The sequence below is a fragment of the Terrapene carolina genome, unplaced genomic scaffold (assembly GCF_002925995.2).
Source record: "Terrapene carolina triunguis isolate 2854851 unplaced genomic scaffold, T_m_triunguis-2.0 Scaffold95, whole genome shotgun sequence".
In the NCBI taxonomy this organism is placed as follows: Eukaryota; Metazoa; Chordata; order Testudines; family Emydidae; genus Terrapene; species Terrapene triunguis.
In genome coordinates this window covers 29,438,229-29,453,733 of record NW_020664446.1, presented here as the reverse complement: position 1 = coordinate 29,453,733, position 15,505 = coordinate 29,438,229, and the positions used below count along the sequence as shown (strand labels likewise).

At 42.6% G+C, this 15,505-nt stretch overlaps 1 protein-coding gene across 1 annotated transcript in view; it reads right to left on the bottom strand.

Annotated features, from left to right (window-relative positions):
* Positions 1-15,505, bottom strand: part of KNDC1 (kinase non-catalytic C-lobe domain containing 1) — a 121,793-nt gene that overhangs the window by 47,332 nt on the left and 58,956 nt on the right. The window contains exons 10-16 of the mRNA XM_024217239.2: positions 14,541-14,699; positions 14,113-14,190; positions 10,843-10,936; positions 10,483-10,645; positions 9,512-10,389; positions 9,281-9,425; positions 6,561-6,652 (exon numbers count right to left, since the gene is read on the bottom strand). Of these exons, the coding sequence (XP_024073007.1) occupies positions 6,561-6,652; positions 9,281-9,425; positions 9,512-10,389; positions 10,483-10,645; positions 10,843-10,936; positions 14,113-14,190; positions 14,541-14,699 (1,609 nt within the window). The remainder of the gene's footprint in view (positions 1-6,560; positions 6,653-9,280; positions 9,426-9,511; positions 10,390-10,482; positions 10,646-10,842; positions 10,937-14,112; positions 14,191-14,540; positions 14,700-15,505) is intronic.

The following is a 15,505-nucleotide window of genomic DNA, read 5'->3' as shown; positions in this document are numbered from 1 at the left end:
ACGACTGAAAGCAGAGTTTAAAACACTCTGTTAATCATACCCAACCAACCTTTGGCCAAGCAGGAAAATCACTACAGTTTGGAAATGGATTAGTTTGTGGGTGCTTTGCAATCCCAGTGTGCAGTTGCACACCGTGTTTGGAAGAACAGACATTTAGGAGTACTGAAATCTGGGAGGTTTCCCAACTTGAGACCATGAAGAATGGAGTTTGTGGGAGTGAGGTTGTGGCTTCTGCAGCAGGCCAACATTCTCTCAAAAAGTCAATTCAGTGAATCCATGTGCTGAAGACAGTCACCTGACCTGCAGAAATGGATGTCCGACTCCAGAAAACAGTTCCATAACCACCTGAGTTGAGGACACCTCCCTTAGCTGACACTAGTAATAGACCCATAGGCTCTGGTGCACCTAGGTCACAGCTTGACCATATTTTGGCTGGGCCAATCCTGAGTTGCGCTGCAACCCCATATGCCAGGTCACAACACCACTGACTCAAATTTAGCACACCCGCCCCTCTGTCATGGTGGGGGGGAGGGGTGTCGCAGTGCCACTCAGACCTGTCATTGTGGTCCTGGGTGCCAAGTCACAATGCCACTAACTCAAATCTGGAGCCATTGGGTATAGGAACTCATGGGATTAGGGACTGGGGTCAGGCTGCTGATGGGGACACCTGAGAAGGGGAAGAGGAGGGTCAGGTGTGGGGCAAATCTATGCCCCCAAACATACTTAAAATGGTGCTCCATAGTCCATGGACCCTCTGTGGGTCAGCCCACAGAAGAAGGCACGTGATACACACACACACACAGTGTGTGTAATCATCAACATCTGTAGCTCCTCTCTAATTTACACATTTGCTTTCTAACTGGTATTTTCATCAATGTGGCCCTTTACCCAAAGTGTAAAAAATGGTCATTTTAAGTCTGACATATTAGGTAGTGCTGGTTATAAATTATGCACAAAAAACTCTAGATTTCTTGTAAAAAGGTTGTTTTTTTGTTTTGTGTTTTTAAACTGAAAGGTTCCTTGCTAGGCCACTTATTTTACTATTCAGTACAACACATTTAATTTTGATAAGCCATGCTGAGCAGACAAGGCAATAACAGGATCAGAGACTTTAGAGAAGAATCAGTGTTAGTTCACCTCTCAGGGTATGTCTACACTACGAAATTAGGTCGAATTTATAGAAGCCGGTTTTATAGATATCGGTTTTATACAGTCGATTGTGTATGTCCCCACATAAAATGCTTTAAGTGCACGAAGTCGGCGGACCGAATTCACAGTACCGAGGCTAGCGTCTACTTCCGGAGTGTTGCACTGTGGGTAGCTATCCCACAGTTCCTGCAGTCTCCGCCGCCCATTGGAATTTTGGGTTGAGATCCCAATGCCTGATGATGCAAACAGTGTCGCGGGGGTTTCTGGGTACATGTCGCCAGGCCCCTCCCCCTCCGTCAGAGCAACGGCAGACAATCAATTCGTGCCTTTTTACCTGGGTTACCTGTGCAGACAACATACCATGGCAAGCATGGAGCCCGCTCAGCTCAGCTCACCGTCACCATGTGTCATCTGGGTGCCGGCAGACGTGGTACTGCATTGCTACACAGCAGCAGCTAATTGCCTTTTGGCAGTAGACGGTGCAGTATGACTGCTAGCCTTCATCGGCTATCTGGGTGCTGGCAGACGTGGGGCTGCATTGCTACACAGCAGCAGCCCCTTGCCTTTTGGCAGTAGATAGTGTATTACGACTGGTATCTGTCATCGTCGTATTCCAGTTCAATCAGAGGCACCTGGGCAGACATGCTTTGTCTCCTGGAGACTCAGTCCTGCCGGCAGTCCTATTGAACCGTCTTGACGATGATGGCTAGCAGTCGTAGTACAGTATCTTCTGCCAAGCACCCAGAAGATGCCGAGGGCTATCAGTCATGCTGCACCGTCTGCTGCCAGCTTAAGATGTAAAAAATAGATGTATTCATTTGCTTCCCCCTCCCTCCGTGAAATCAACGGCCTGCTAAACCCAGGGTTTTGAGTTCAATCTTTCGGGGGGCCATTCTGTGTGACAGTTGTTTGTGTTTCTCCCTGATGCAAAGCCGCCTTTGTTGATTTTAATTCCCTGTGCCTGTACGCCATGTCGTCAGTCGGCCCTCCCTCCCTCCGTCAGTTTCGCGCCTTTTTTCAGACCAGGCACCATAGCACTGGGATCATGGAGCCTGCTCAGATCACCGCGGCAATTATGAGCACTATGAACACAATGCGCATTGTCTTGGAGTATATGCAGAGCCAGGACATGCCAAAGCAAAACTAGGACCAGCCGAGGAGGCGATTGCAGCGCGGCGACGAGAGGGATGAGGAAATTGACATGGACATAGACCTCTCACAAAGTAGGGGCCCCAGCAATGTGCAAATCATGGTGTTACTGGGGCAGGTTCATGCCGTGGAATGCCGATTCTGGGCCCGGGAAACAAGCACAGACTGGTGGGACCGCATCGTGTTGCAGGTGTGGGACGATTCCCAGTGGCTGCGAAACTTTCGCATGCGTAAGGGCACTTTCATGGAACTTTGTGACTTGCTTTCCCCTGCCCTGAAGCGCCAGAATACCAGGATGAGAGTAGCCCTCACAGTTGAGAAGCGAGTGGCGAAAGCCCTGTGGAAGCTTGCAACGCCAGACAGCTACCGGTCAGTCAGGAATCAATTTGGAGTGGGCAAATCTACTGTGGGGGCTGCTGTGATCCAAGTTGCCAGGGCAATCAAAGACCTGGTGATATCAAGGGTAGTGACTCTGGGAAACGTGCAGGTCATAGTGGATGGCTTTGCTGCAATGGGATTCCCAAACTGTGGTGGGGCGATAGACGGAACCCATATCCCTATCTTGGCACCGGAGCACCAGGGCAGCCAGTACATAAACCGCAAGGGGTACTTTTCAATGCTGCTGCAAGCCCTGGTGGATCACAAGGGACGTTTCACCAACATCAACGTGGGATGGCCGGGAAAGGTACATGATGCTCGCGTCTTCAGGAACTCTGGTCTGTTTCAAAAGCTGGAGGAAGGGACTTTCTTCCCGGACCAGAAAATAACCGTTGGGGATGTTGAAATGCCTATCGTTATCCTTGGGGACCCAGCCTACCCCTTAATGCCATGGCTCATGAAGCCATACACAGGCAGCCTGGGCAGTAGTCAGGACCTGTTCAACTATAGGCTGAGCAAGTGCCGAATGGTGTTGGAATGTGCATTTGGACGTTTAAAAGCGCACTGGCGCAGCTTACTGACTCGGATAGACCTCAACGAAACCAATATCCCCATTGTTATTGCTGCTTGCTGTGCGCTTCACAATATCTGAGAGAGTAAGGGGGAGACATTTATGGCGGGGTGGGAGGTTGAGGCAAATCGCCTGGCCGCTGATTACACGCAGCCAGACACCAGGGCGGTTAGAAGAGTATAGCAGGGTGCGGTGCGCATCAGAGAAGCTTTGAAAAACAGTTTTGTGACTGGCCAGGCTACGGTGTGAAGCTTCTGTTTGTTTCTCCTTGATGAACCCCCCCCCACCCCGGTTCACTCAACTTCCCTGTAAACCAAACACCCCATCCTCCCCTCCCCCGTTCAAGCACCGCTTGCAGAGGCAATAAAGTCATTGTTACTTCTCATTCATGCATTCTTTATTAATTCATCACACAACTAGGGGGATAATTGCCAAGGTAGCCCGGGATGGGTGGGGGAGGAGGGAAGGAAAAGGACACACTGCAGTTTAAAACTTTAACACTTATTGAAGGCCAGCCTTCCGATGCTTGGGCAATCATCTGGGGTGGAGTGACTGGGTGGCCGGAGGCCCCCCCACCGTGTTCTTGGGAGTCTGGGTGAGGAGGCAATGGGACTTGGGGAGGAGGGCTGTTGGTTACACAGGGGCTGTAGCGGCGGTCTCTGCTCCTGCTGCCTTTCCTGCAGCTCAACCATATGCTGGAGCATATCAGTTTGATGCTCCAGCAGCCGGAGCATCGACTCTTGCCTTCTGTCTGCAAGCTGATGCCACCTATCATCTTCAGCCCGCCACTTGCTCTGTTCAGCCCGTGATTCATCCTGCCACCTCTCCTCTCATTCAAATTGTGCTTTTTTGCACTCTGACATTGACTGCCTCCACGCATTCTGCTGTGCTCTTTCAGCGTGGGAGGACATCTGGAGCTCCGTGAACATATCATCCCGAGTCCGCCGTTTTCTCCTTCTAATCTTCGCTAGCCTCTGCGAAGGGGAAACATTTGCAGCTGGTGGAGGAGAAGAGAGAGGTGGTTAAAAAAGACACATTTTAGAGAACAATGGGTACACTCTTTCACGTTAAATTATGCTGTTCACATTACACAGCACGTGCTTTCGTTACAAGGTCGCATTTTTCCTCTTATATTGAGGGCCTGCTGGTTTGGTGTAAGAAATCACTCACGCAGTGCCAGGCAACAGGATTCGGCTTGCAGGTAGCCATGGTAAGCCACAGTCTTTTGGCTTTTTTAACCTTCATAACATGTGGGAATGGTTTCAAACAGCAGCGCCCTCATTTCCCATACCAAGGGCCCATTGGGTTGGCCATTTAAAATGGGTTTGCAATGTAAAATGAGGGGCTGGGGTTTCCGGGTTTACATGCAGCACAAACCCAACTACCCCCCCCCCCCCCCCCCCACACCCAATTCTCTGGGATGATCACTTCACCCATCCCCACCACCGCGTGGCTAACAGCGGGGAACATTTCTGTTCAGCAGAGCAGGAACGGGCACCTCTGAATGTCCCCTTAATAAAATCACCCCATTTCAACCAGGTGACCGTGAATAATATCACTCTCCTGAGGATAACAGAGAGAGATAAGGAATGGATGTTGTCTGCATGCCAGCAAACACTGGGACCATACGCTGCCATGCTTTGTTATGCAATGATTCCAGACTACGTGCTACTGGCCTGGCGTGGTAAAGTGTCCTACCATGGCGGACGGGAGAAGGCAGCCCTCTCCAGAAACCTTTTGCAAAGGCTTTGGGAGTACATGAAGGAGAGCTTTCTGGAGATGTCCCTGGAGGATTTCCGCTCCATCCCCATACACGTTAACAGACTTTTCCAGTAGCTGTACTGGCCGCGATTGCCAGGGCAAATTAATCATTAATCATTAAACACGCTTGCTTTTAAACCATGTGTAATATTTACAAAGGTACACTCACCAGAGGTCCCTTTGTGCCCTCAGGGACTGGGAGCACGCCTTGGGTGAGTTCGGGGGTTACTGGTTCCAGGTCCAGGGTGATAAACATATCCTGGCTGTTGGGGAAACCGGTTTCTCCGCTTCCTTGCTGTGAGCTATCTTCATTGTCTTCATCATCATCATCTTCCGCGTACCCCGAACCCGCTTCCCTGTTGCGTGTTTCTCCATTGACGGAGTCAAAGCACACGGTTGGGGTAGTGGTGGCTGCACCCCCTAGAATGGCATGCAGCTCCGCGTAGAAGCGGCATGTTTGCGGCTCTGCCCCAGACCTTCCGTTTGCCTCTCTGGTTTTGTGGTAGGCTTGCCTTAGCTCCTTAATTTTCACGCGGCACTGCTGTGCGTCCCTGTTATGGCCTCTGTCCTTCATGGCCTTGGAGACCTTTTCTAATATTTTGCCATTTCGTTTACTGCTACGGAGTTCAGCTAGCACTGATTCGTCTCCCCATATGGCGAGCAGATCCCGTACCTCCCGTTCTGTCCATGCTGGAGCTCTTTTGCGATCCTGGGACTCCATCATGGTTACCTGTGCTGATGAGCTCTGCGTGGTCACCTGTGCTCTCCACGCTGGGCAAACAGGAAAGGAAATTCAAAAGTTCGCGGGACTTTTCCTGTCTACCTGGTCAGTGCATCTGAGTTGAGAGTGCTGTCCAGAGCGGTCACAATGAAGCACTGTGGGATAGCTCCCGGAGGCCAATAACGTCGAATTCTGTCCACACTACCCCAAATCCGACCCGCAAAGGCCGATTTTAGTGCTAATCCCCTCGTCGGAGGTGGGGTAAAGAAACCGGTTTAAAGGGCCCTTTATGTCGAAAGAAAGGGGTTCGTCGTGTGGACGAGTCCAGGCTTAATTCGATTTAACGCTGCTAAAGTCGACCTAAACTCGTAGTGTAGACCAGGCCTAAGGCTCTCAGCTCTCCCTGGAACTAAACTTGACACACAGAGTTGAACTGATTCAGTGAAACTGTTCTAACTCATAGTAACAGATTCCCCATCAAAGCACACCACTAGAACACCTATTAAAAAAACAAGCATATAAGCACGTATAGTAATTGGGACTTCAAGAGTTTTTCAACATTCATAACATGCTTCAGTAAGTAATGAAATTAAATTTGGTAACCCGCTAAATGACATTTGGTGTGATGTAGGCTAGATATTGTAGACAAGAGCCCTGCAGGGTGTCACCATATAGTAACACATTTTCAGATACTTTGTAGTTTGCTTTGTCACAAGTTCAGAGGCAAGTGTTGTCCTGCAGGCACTCTATAAACACCAATCCCTACAGGCTGTCGCCCTTGGTGGGGTCCCAACTCACACAAACACCTAATAACATAAGTTCTTCTCTCACCCTTTGTCTGTTTGCTGCTGACCAAAAAACTGTCAGATGTCTTCAAACTGTGGAACATGCTGCCACCTTTTGATCCAACTGTTTCAGTTACGCTGAAAATAAAATGGGACAAGGAACAATTAACATTTCATACTCAAATATTGATGGCAGGAAAAGCTTAAAAATAAAAATGAGATCTTACAGATCAAACCATTGTGTGTGCTAGGACTTTGTCACATTTATCTACTGCATGATATATATCTATGTGTTTTTTAGGTTTTATTTTATAAAGAAAATCTTCAAAGGCTTTACGGACATTAAAATACACTGGGTAAGGTGCAGTAACTATCTTAGCACCAATTGTGCTGCACAATGGTTAACAGAATCCCAAGAACATCAGATTGTGTTTAAACAAAGTACTACACTAAATGGCAAACTGTCTCAATGCAGTCCTCCACTCAGGATTCAATCAGCATCATAGTGTCATGCTTTGGGCAGCAGTCTGACTCCAAGCCACTCCTATTTAGGATAACCATGATTCTGAGATGAATTAAACACGGTATTGTTAAAACAAAACAAAACAAACCACACATTCTGCTTCCCATCCTCCAGTGTATTTTCTACCTTATACCCTGTAGGTGTGGCTGTTTTTATTCATTTTAACCTCCAACACACACCCCTTCAGTTCTTACTATATTTTTCTTCTTTCTTCTATGCGTATTCTTTATCCTCTATCAGGGTTCTATTCTTTTGCTTACTGTTTCTTTTTCTCACTGTACCACTACTACTCACTCTCCTTTTCCAAACTGCACCTTTCTGTCTCACCCAACAAGGTTTGAAAGACAGACTTGGCAAGTCCACTTTTATCTGCCCTTCTGCCTTCCTCTATTCGTCTGCCTCCCCACTCTCTTCCCCGCTCCAGTTTGTCTTCTACAGCAACTTAATACATTGGTGGGATCATCTGCATGCCTTTCAGCAATTCAGCTAGGAGAGAATTTCTATTTTGCTACCTGTTGAACTGCTAACGCATGGCCAATGAATGGTTGGACCAGCTGCCTAGCAGTTATAGGAGGCACAGAAATGAGATCATCTGAGGAATATATTGAAAACTAGGATATCAGAATGGTTATACGAAATAGGAAAAATTCCAGTAAGCTAGGACATGTCATCACCCTATCCACAAAGGAGGATCTTACCATACATTTCAATTATGAAATCTGCTAAAATGTATTGGAAAAGGTATCACTACTCACAGGAGTGCCTAAACCATTAATTCGGAATTGCCATGCTCTGCAGCTGAAGGTCTTTTATTGGAAATGCAGTATCTTAGGAAGAGGTTGTAGGCAGTTCTTCACTGAGATCCAAAATTTGAGCTTATCTCTTTCTATTGGGTGAAGGGGATGATGCTTGTTCTGTTCTCCTTCCTCTTTCAAAGCCTTACACATCACATCAACACTTCATGCTGAGGACGACTGATTCAGATACCTCAAGAATCCACTCACAATGGATCAGTATGCTGCCTCCACAACATTCAAGGCTGGGATTTTCAAAGCACCATGGGAATTTGGAATGCAATTCCTACTGATTTTCAATGGTTTCTGGGTGCATAGCTACCTTAGATGCCTTTGAAAATCCTAGCCCAAGCAGACAATCAGACCCGCATGTCTTATAGACCTCAACTCTGGATGCCTTCAAATCCTCTCTCTCTCTGATGCAAGGCCTTTCAGAACTAAAGTCTTTCAAGGATGCAAGGTTCTAGAGTCCAGCTACAAAGGTATGTAAACTTCCTGATCAAATGTCCAATCCATAGGCATGGAACACAAAAAACCCAAAACCCTACCATGAGGAAAAACATTATTGATGTGAATGCATTAAATGCTGCCTGCAGTGATCCTCAATATAGATTTTTTTTTTTTACAAACAAACATGTCTCTTTTACAAGCTGCAACAAACACGAATGGTTTAATTGTTTAAGACAGATAATATCAGAGATGAAATACTACATGAAATATATCAATATTGTGTTTTCTCAGTTTACAGTCTCCTGTAAACTACAGAAGGTTGTGCAGAGGAACCTAAACCATGTGGCATTGATTTCTTGTGCCTAAAACAAGGAGAAGCCAGGCAATTTTCCCCCTGTACTTAATGAAAGTTTGAGCTTGCACATTAAAATGTGCGCAACTAAACTAAAATGCACAAGTTGCACTGTAGGAACAATACAATTGAATTTTGACTGTACAGCATCTTTCAAACAGAAACACTGAGTACTCCACAGGCCATTCAAGTCAATTTATGCAAACAGGGAAAAGTATTTAGGTGACAATGCATTAGAGAGAAATTCTGCAGCTATGTAAGAGCAGAGATGAAGGAGAGCTTAAGTTAGAAACATTTCAGCAAAACACTTAAGCACATGATTAACTTCAAGGATTTGCTTAAGTCTACCACTATGCATCAGAGCATTTACAGAGTCATGAAAATGTAGAGCTGGAAGGGAAGTCAAGAGCTCCCCCTGTTCAGACAGATGATTGATGTGTCTGATGTGGGGAGAGTCATGAAGAGTTTTATAAAATGGGAGAAGATTATATAATGCAAAGGGAAAGAAGCAAGTAAAAGTACAAATGGACAGAGGATGTATTCTTTCCCACTTTTAGCTATAGACTATGAGGCAAGCTGGTGCACTTTGGACGCAGAAAAAGCACTAAAGGAGACCTCAAGCATGAGGAATGGAAATAAACACTTACCCTATTTGTGGAGTCGTTTTCCCACTTAGTACCTTGTAAAGATTCTCCAGTAATTTTCCATCCCAATAAAGGTCACAAAACTTCTCAGAGACTGCATCACAGAAAGTGTCAAACTTAAGATCCTTTAAGGTGAAAATATAGTTACCTTGTTAAAAAAATAAAATATGATTGTTTAGGATTGTTTTTTGTATGTAATAATATATTTATATATAAAGATAAATGTATACATACCCATAGCAAGAACTTCAACTCCATACTCCAGATAGCCATCAAATGCGAACTCTTCTTGTATAAGATGCACTGCTTTCTGTAATAAAGTATCATTTGTCTCATGCTGCTGGGATAAAATTTCTACACTGAAGGGAGAAGATGCATTTTGATTCACTGATGAATACGATGTGGGTCCTGGTAAAGGTGAACTACTGCCTACTTCAATATTACATTCTTTGTTTTCTAGATAGCTGGTCTGAATAATTTGATTAGTTGAAGGCAATGATAAATTAAAGATTTTGGCTTTCATTTGATCATGTTTGGTCTGTACCATAGTGGGCTCATAATTCTGTAGTTGGCCAAGGAAGGAATTATTTTGTAGATTTATATCAGTGTTATAATTTGCTATTGTACTTGAAAGGAGTACAGGCAAATGTTTATAGCAATCATAAGCAATTTTTGACTCAAGAGGTTTATTTGGTATTTGCTCTGATACAGCTAGCTGTATTGGTACAAGTGTTAACACTCTTGTCTCTGGGTCCTGTTTGAGAAGGGAGTTGTTTATAAGAGGTGGCCTCTGTGGTGTAGAACAAGCGGAGGAGCTTGAAGAAATTGCAGATAAAGTGTTCTTTTCTTTTAAATTGCATAAGGAATCAGATGGCGATGGCAATTCAACTGTGGATGCAACCATATTGCTTGGATTTTGCTCATTTGAAGGTATTTGGGATGAATGGTTTTGTATGTCTAAATCATGCTTGGGTATCTCAGGTGCAGCTACAACTTCTTCAGCAGCATGGTTTTCAATATCATCTACAAATACTGATTTGTTGTTACCATCCATATGCATTTCTTTTTGTACATATCTATCAAGTTGCTCAGGAGTGGATGCATGTGTCCCTCTGAAAAAAAGCAAAGCATTTTGTACGGACACCTATGTTAGATTTAAGTGTGAAGTTTCAATTTTAACTTACGCTATATTAGGACATACATACTTTGTTAGCTCTGTGTTTTGCTGCAGTATAATAGGCTTAAAGTGAGTTGCAGAAGAGGTGAATGCAGCAGGCAATGTACATGTCTCATTGTTTAAAGAAGTCTGACAAGGCACTGGTCCTTTAACTGCTATCAGCTTACTTTCACTAGTAATAGGCACAAATCCTGGAAAGACAAACAGGATTAGGTCAAAGATAAGCAATACCCAGAAAATACAAAGACAAAGTAAATAATCTGTTTAAATAAAAGATTATGATATTTTTTCCACAGTTGTGTTGCACTTTACTTGGCAAGTCTCATGCGATAACGTAAATTCTGACACTGGAACAAAGGAATAACCACGTAACAACTGGATTACTTACCTAAACTAGACTCTGAAGCATCCATTTTGTTTCTTTTATTTTTAAACTCAAAAGGAACATTATCTTGAGAAGAGTTTATTTCTTCATTGAAAGCCTAAGAGTAAAAAGTGAGTTCCATAGTTTGAACAAATAATGCAAGTACTTTACTTCAACAGTCCTCAGCAAGTTATTACTAAAATTATCTTTAATACAGTGTTTCATTGCTCTGCATACCTGTAATCTCCAAAGGAGGACCCAACTGTGTAGGGGTTGAGGGGTAAAGGTGGAGGGGCTGCAGAACTCCTGTGATTGGTAAAACTATTTGTACCAAGCTCATACAAACTGAGCACTTTATCTAAACAAATTCAAGACTACAGATTGTTTGAAAACTCTATTTATTGTCAGTATTCCACACTCATGCCCTGTGACAGTCATATTAGTATTGTTTTCTGTTCCCTGAAAGGATGAGTATAAGTGAAATAAAGAAGAAAAGTCAACAGCCCTTTGAATTTCTGGGCAATGATGGCAGTAGATTGTGGAGGCAGGCTATTAGGACTTAGGAATTTTAGGACATTCTAAATCTTTTCTTTTCTGGGCCATGGAAGCCAGGCATTGCCTGAGACATCACTGCTACAAAGATTAGGTTATTGGAGTATTCTAGATGGGGCTTAGGTTTAAAATGATTTTTCTTGTAATTTGCACACAAGATAAGTGTATCGGGCACATACATGCTCAGTGCTAGCCAGAAACAATGGGACAGATTCTGCTTTGTCTTAGAAAATTGCCTGGTGGCCAGGGCTATTGCATGGTACAATATGACAGATATGGAAATTTGCTACAATATCCTAGTTAATGTGTACTGTACTAAATGTATCACTGTAGGCCAGGAACCGTATGTAATTCCAGGTGGGAGGGGAAGGACCACAGCCCTCCAGGAACTAGAACAGTGGGGAGTGATTAGGCAAATTCACTCAGGTTGTAATACCTCCCAGAGAGGCACCATCACCTGAACAGACTTGCATATACTGGTTCAAACTGGATTCTCTAGAGACCAGCAGACAAAGAAAGGACTCTTGGATAAATAATCTGAGTGATCTGATTCAGGGCCTTCATTCTTATCCAGCAAACAGACAGGCTCTTCCTTCACAGGGGAGACCCCAGTCCTTAGCGAAGGATTGGAAGGACTGACACTGACCAGAACCCTTGTGGTGATGGTGGGGGTAATCTCTGATAAACTTATTAGCATTCGTATAGGTTCTTTTATTGTTTTTTAATATGTTTTCTTTGTAATGATTGTACTCTAAGAATAAATGTACTTGCTTGGAAAGAACTGTATGGAAACATAATGTGGGTAATTAAGCTGTTTTATAGCCTCTGAGGAGAAAAACAGAGCAGGCCTGCAGAGGCAGTTGGCATTACTGGGGAATTCGCAGTTTAGGCAGGGAACTGTGGAGTGTGGAAATACCCTGGTCAGGAGGGAGAAAGATGCATGTCTCTGCCCAAGAAGTGACAGCTGGGGAGCTAGAAGCCTGAGTGTGGGTGCCCTTGTTGGATCACCGAAGGAGAATACAGGTGCAGGTTTACAGTCTTCCATATCCTGCATGACTTGGAAGGCTGCAGATATCTTAAAGTGGGTAGGACCTTTAGCAATGGTTAAGAAATTTTGTTACATTACAGTTCTTTGCAGTAATAAGAAGCAGCTTTAGAGCTATGTCAAGTCTTGCAGAGAAAAATTATTAGGTACAAAATGCTAGCACTCCTGATAATAGCTATGGGATAACTGAAAATTGCAATCTGTTAATTGGTATATTTATATGCAAATAGCAAACATATTCTTTAATATTTTTAGCATAAGCTTTTTTTGTTACAACATTCATTTGAGCAATATTTTAATGATTATATTTCATTATCTTTTTATGTTAAAAATCTATATTTAAGAGGGCACTTCAGAATATTTGAGTTAAATAGAAAGCAAAAATAAAGCTGTAAGTTAAATTGATCTAAAGCTGTATAATCAAACACAGAACTACAGAGAACTACTATTATTTCACTAAGATACAATTCTGAAGATGAAGACTGATGTAGATCACCATATTTTGAGGTCCTAACTAGATATTTTGCAGGGAGTGGTTTATGTGTTTGTTTTGTGGTTTTAGGAAGTACTAAGAGGTTTACAAATCCTTGCCATGTAAATATCTGAAACAAAACAATCATTAGAATAGTGAGTTTTCATTCACAGAGATATTTATATGAATATAGTAACCAGATTTCTCTATTTAACAGGGGGTTACCATGAGAGTGAGCACAGTTACAACATGTATGACATGGAGAACCTAGGCCATTTTTAGATGTTTTAAAACTATTTTGCAATTCCAATATTTTTAGTACTCAAATCAAATGTTTCTTGTACTGGTATGCACGGGAAGAGAGGAGAACTTAAGTCTGCAGAGAGGCACCCAAAAAGAGAAGAGAAACTTTATATTTGAGATATACCTATTTCATAGAACTGTAAGGGACCCCGAAAGGTCATCGAGTCCAGCCCCCTGCCTTCACTAGCAGGACCAAGTACTGATTTTGGCCCAGATCCCTAAGTGGCCCCCTCAAGGATTGAGCTCACAGCCCTGGGTTTAGCAGGCCAATGCTCAAACCACTGAGCTATCCCATTCACCATTCTCTCTTTTCCTTGAATTCTTAGCTTTATATAATTCTTGCTGAAGTTTGCCACACATTTCACTGGCTCAAAATATTTGTTCTTCATACAAATTCATTGCTCCATTGCAACAGCTACAACAAAAGCATAAAAAATTGCTCTCTCCTAAACTGGGTTTTAGGGATTCTACATTAGACTTCTCCAGTGTCCTAGCCTTAAATTAGAATATCCAACTTCTCGGCAAGCTGTGCTCTATTTAGAACTGATTTTAACAACATTGCTTTGAAGACTTAGAGAATCTGGAAGTCAATTATTCACATACAGTGACCTTAAATGTAGCTGCTAGAATATATAGCTACAAGCAGGCATTAGAAATCAGCAAAGCTTTCTAAAAACAGAATACAATTTTCATATCTATTTCATATTCCTACAAGGAATGAAAAATATTCACTCTCAGCAATACCCAAATACTTTTATATTAATGATGTCCCCACAGGAGTAACCACCTAATCATTTACAAGAATTTACAAAATTGAAAGAACAAAAGAATTACACAGCCAGCATAAAAAAAATGTTACTGGAACACGTTGTACGGAGATAATTGGAAAAAATGTAATACATTGAAAAAAAATTACTCTTACCTTGAAGGCAGATTTACTCAAAAATGCCAGAATCTTTTTGCTGTTTATACTTTGTTCAAGTAGATAACTACTGCATATCTAAAAGTATTAAACATTTTGAATTAAGACAAAATTTCCACTCAATTAAGATATGTAATAGAGGAGCACTGTCAAGATAAAGTATTCAAATTTTTTTAAATCCAATTCAGGAAGTCTTATTAACTTGTTCCAACTCTCTGGTTGACAACTTCAATATTGATTAAAACACACCCATTAACTCTAAAGGGCACCATTAAAGCACAAAACCAGAAAAGTGATTGGTTACTATTTAGTGAGCTCTCAGGCCATAACCAAAAATTAATTAATATTTTGATATTCAAATTCATTATTAAATAAGTTTCTAGCTATGACTGAACACCTAATATTATAAAACTGCTTCATCAAGTCACCTTAATTGCATCAGTTATAGAAGGCCTTTCTTCAGAGTTTCTTTTTGCCATATCCAGAAGAAGAGTCTTTAGTTTCCTTGGCAACACTAGTTTGTGATCAGGTGGATAATTGTATTTTGCTGCTGTCCACAAAACTGCAGCAACACAGTAAATACAGACCTGTTGAAAAAGCAAATATATAATGTAGGGGCAAGGACAGCCGTAAAGAAACATGAACTTCCAAAGAACTGACTGCATCCTACCCTCAAATATGCTGTTGTACACCCCAGCATATTGCAGGAAGTAGCTTTTATGCATAAGAATAGCAGCTGGTTTTCCAAGCCAGGGTCAACACTCATTAGTTTCCTTACTTTCCTCTTAATATATGCAAGAGGATTCAGGGGGAAAAAAACCAACATGTTCTCATTATTTTGTAGCAGGTCTTTCATATAAAAATAATTCTAAATTAATTGCAGGCTTTGGGATCCTGCCCCAAAACACTGCCAGTAGCAACTTACTTAAGAACAGGCTGCTATAATTCAGCAAGCTGATTGTCAGAAACTATTACAGCCTTCCATTATGAATCCTACCTTTAGAGAGATGATAGATTTAATTAGAAAAACTAAGTACTGAAAATTTGTTCTAGGAATTGTGCTAACTGCAGTTAGACCACTTGAAGTTGCCACAGTGAGGAACCTTAAAAAGACTTTAAATGATTTCTATTTTTGGTTAAAGTATGTTAAAAACAGACAGACAAATTCCACTCACTTAGCAGAATATACCTACCTTGCCAGTGTTGTTGGAACTTTGACAATACTAAAGCAGCAGAATTTTATACCTTAACCTAGCCATTAATATTTTGCCATGGATGTCAACAGGACCAGGATTTCACCCTAAGAGTTCATGTATTTACTAAAAGGACCATTCAACCCAGGACAGACTTTCAGAGGTTTTTTCACTGGACACTGACTAGCACAATTACTTTG